The following is a 4254-nucleotide window of genomic DNA, read 5'->3' on the forward strand; positions in this document are numbered from 1 at the left end:
TAGAAGCATACATGAGAAAATTGTGTTCACTACATCCCTATGGTTAGGTTAGGGTTAGACCTACCCCATTTAACCAGCTAGCTGCAAACCTCAAACCTGAGATTGTTTCTTCTCTTTTATAGACCTTGGCTTAAACTTATTTAAACGAAGTCATGAGCTTTAATAATAAACTTTTTGAGAGTAGAGTAGAGGGTGTAGGTGGGGGGCTTATACTGGGGGGATTTGGACCATACTGGGAAGTGGGAGATTATAGAGACTTTAATCCTATAATCCTTGAGCATTAATAAACAGCAAAAGGAGGGTGTTAAGGTAGTTAAGTAAGAAGATAGATTAAGTGGAAGGGGATCAAGGAAGGAAAAGGGAAGGAAGGTGGATCTTAAGCAATGTATTCGGAGTAAGGAAAGGAGGTATATCAAGAGTAAGTAAATAAGCTGCAACTGGAATAAGGAATGTGTATCTGCAGTAAGGAAGGTGTATCTAGAGTAAGGAAGGTTTCTCTATAGGTAAGGAAGATGTATCTGCACTAAGGAAGGTATAACTAGAATAATATTGTTAGTCTAGGATTGATTGGGAAACTCTGTATCCTGAGATACAGAAGTCTGTAAACCACTAGGATTGATTAGGAACACTGTATCCTGAGATACAGAAGTCTGTAAACCTCTAGGGGGTAACATGACCAAACGTTTGTCAAAATTAAATCAAAATTCAAACCAATTCATCATACAACAAGCGCCAAAGCAATATTCAGCGGGAACTAGGAACCAGTTCTATTGTTTTTGTTCTAGGAACTAGGAACCATTTCTACTGTTTTTTCCTGGGACCTAGGCACCAGTTCTATTGTTTTTGATCTAGGAACTAGGAACCACTTCTACTGTTTTTTTCCTGGGAACTAGGAACCAGTTTAAATATTTTCTTCCTATGAACCAGGAACCTGTTCCATTGTTTCTCTACTGAGAACAAGGAACCAGTTCCAATTTTTTTCCTGGAAACTTGGTTTCAAGAACTTGTTCCCTTGATTCTGTCCTGGAAACTAAGAACCTGTTTCAATTTTCTGTTCTATAAACCAGGAACATATTTTAATGTTTATGTCCTGGGTACTGGAGACAATTCTGATATTTCTGTCCTAGGAACCAGGAACCTGTTTCAATGTTTATATTCTGGGAACCAGGCACTATGTGCCAATATGAACCTACTTTTACAACTACAAAGGAACAAATGCAAACAGAAGAAACTGAGAAGATAGAACCTGTAACCACTAACCAGATGTTGGAAGAATCTGGTAACTTTTGAGAAGGAAGGTATCAGGAACATGGAACCAGGAACATGGAACCAGGAACACTGAACCCAGAACATGGAACCAGGTAGATGGAACCAGGAACATGGAACTAGAAACATGGAAAGGAACATGGAACCAGGAACATTGAACCAAGAACATGGAACCAGGAACATTGAACCAAGAACATGGAACCAGAAACATTGAACCAAGGACAAAGAATCAGGAATATTTAACCAAGAACATGGAATCAGGAACATGGAATCAGCAACATGTAGCCAGAACATAGAATCAGGAATACGGAACCAGGAACATGGAACCAGGAACATGGAACCAGGAAAATGGAACCTACCTGGTACTAAGAGATGAAGTTTAAGCTGATACTATCTGAAGCGAAAGTACGAGTAAGGTTGCCAAATTCTACCAGGAAAATCTAGATCTTACAGGGTTGGATCATAGCCTGTAATGCAATCCTCCTGTATATCTATCAAATGCTATGCTTCTCTGACACCCTGTATAAGTTTGTTCAGGATTTAGGACACCCAGTCCCCCCTGGATCATGATATTATTAGGTTCACTCCGTGTTTATCCGTGAACTTGTGACCAAACTGATCTAATGTGGTATTGAGACACACTGAGTTTACGGATATCCGTATTTTATTCCCCCCCCCCCATCTCCATGACAATATTTAGCCCCCCCCCCCCACACACAAGTTTAGTGTTGAAAGAAGCAGGATTCAGGAAGGAAGAATAGGGGACTATTTCAGGGTAATGATAACTTGGTTAATCATATCAGTACAAGCTATCTATCTATCTATCTATCTATCTATTCATCTATCTATCTATCTATCTACTTATCTATCTATCTATATATCTATCTATCTATCTATCTATCTATCTAAGTATAACTACCCTACGATTATGTTTAATCAGTCCAATACGTACTCGAGGGTTTGGTTTAAACTATTATCATATCATGGTGTATCCGAGTTTAAACTTATTTATCCAATTAAACTCAATTACAATCCTTATCCGGGTTCCTGAGTAAACACACACAAAGGTAAACACAAGATCAATATAGATTAATCTTAGTAAATTCTTCAAAATCACGCCAACTTTTGTTTATATAAATTATACAGGGTTACCCAAAAAGAATGAGACTTTAATGAGAACCAGGAATTTCAGCTCAAACACTAAAAAAATCCGGAGAACCGTTTTTTGAAGTTTTATCTTTTGTGGGTATCCCTGTATAATATATTTATATTGTTGGTTCTAACAGTTCGAATTTTTTTAAAGAATTTCGAAACTGAATTAAGTTACAAATGGGAACTTTCTGGCTTGCATATTCTTCGATTATATTTTTGCTAACTTACCTAAAATCATATTCAAATTTAGTAAACAATCCTGTTAAAATACAAACTATGATAATGTTTTAGAACTCTGAAATGTTTAATATTTTGTTTATTGTCTGCAGATGTATGAAGAGTGTTTAAGTGTTAGAATATATAATTGTTTGCGGGCTTGAAGAAAGGATTTTTCTGGAGATCGTGGCAATATTTTAGAAAAATATGAATAAATTATCACAACATTACCCCTTCCCCTTTTCATTACCCCTCTCCCCCTGTTTTGGAGGGCTCTTAACTGCCTGTTTTAAATTCTAAAATTTTTTTTAACAGATTGTAATTTTTTGTATTTTTTCATATTATTTTTTTTCTTGCAAAATAAAAGTCTGCAAAACATTAAAAATATGTATCATTATATCTGTATATTTTGGATTTTCTCTTAGCTAATCAAATATCTGGTAAATTTTAAGTTTTTGATGTATAAAGCAAAAGGTCTGCATTATTTAAAGGGTAAAATTGTTATATTCTAGGAAAAGGGTATGCGGAGCGTCCGGAAAACTTAGTTCCCTCCATATATTTACGGGAGAGGAACATGGGAGGGGGGGGGGGGAATTTTCTACTTTTTTCTGTCATTGGAAAACGAGCTGAAAACTAAGCAAACCAAAAAGAAAAAAAATTTAAAACAAAACAATGCCGCGTAAAATTTTATCATATTGCGTGACTAAACTAATTGGCAACTTTTAGATTTTAAATTTGTATTTAATCCAGCAGAGAAGATGTTAAAAATTTAGAAATTAGGATGGTAGATGAGAGAAGAGAGGGGGGGGGGTTGTCAATTCTTGGACAATGTTCGGCACTTTGATCAAGAAAGTTTTTTCCGATTGTGAAAAATGTTAGATAACAAATATATTTTGTTAGTTTGGACATGGTCAAGACTGAAGATAAAATCCTTAAAAAACCTTGAAGCTTGAAACTGTCCGAAATGATAAAACAAGATACAAAGATTAATTATTAGATAACGGTGATTAAACTTATATCAATCTTTTTATGATAAATTCTCTATTATCAGATGAAGGATGGGGTAAATATAGAGGGGGCATTAAATACAGAGAGAATTTTATCGGATACCAGATAGGGTATCAGATCGGATATCAGATAGGATACCAGATCGGATACCAGATAGGATACCGGATAGGATACCAGATAGGATACCAGATCGGATATCAGATAGGATACCGGATCGGATACCAGATAGGATACCGGATAGGATACCAGATAGGATACCAGATAGGATACCAGATCGGATACCAGATCGGATACCAGATTGGGTACCAGACAGGATACCAGACAGGATACCAGATAGGATACCAGATCGGATACCAGATAGGATACCAGATAGGATACCAGATAGGTAACTATATATGAATATAAGATAATTAAAATACATAGATTGTATCCTGCACTCTGCAGTGATGTTACAAAGATTCGAAATTAAACTTTTTTCTCCGTGGCAAACAACTATTACAACTTTGGCGACCTTTTTTCGAGGCTTTTTTATTTTATGAATACTTAAACAAAAAAATTTCGCTGGAAAAAAAGTTTGCAAGAATGTCGATTTTTTGCACAGTTTGGATTGAT

General features: G+C 35.8%; 1 protein-coding gene across 1 annotated transcript; it reads left to right on the forward strand.

Annotated features, from left to right (window-relative positions):
* Nucleotides 1-1173: 1173 nt before the first annotated feature.
* On the forward strand, nt 1174-4027 carry LOC111710366 (keratin-associated protein 21-1-like; the record flags this gene model as incomplete). Its single annotated transcript, XM_023484437.1, has 2 exons — nt 1174-1279; nt 3686-4027. Coding segments are annotated over exons 1-2 (448 nt in total), but the record flags the coding sequence as incomplete, so codon positions are not given.
* Nucleotides 4028-4254: the final 227 nt, after the last annotated feature.

The sequence above is a fragment of the Eurytemora carolleeae genome, unplaced genomic scaffold, assembly GCF_000591075.1.
Source record: "Eurytemora carolleeae unplaced genomic scaffold, Eaff_2.0 scaffold1055, whole genome shotgun sequence".
Lineage (NCBI taxonomy): Eukaryota > Metazoa > Arthropoda > Copepoda > Calanoida > Temoridae > Eurytemora > Eurytemora carolleeae.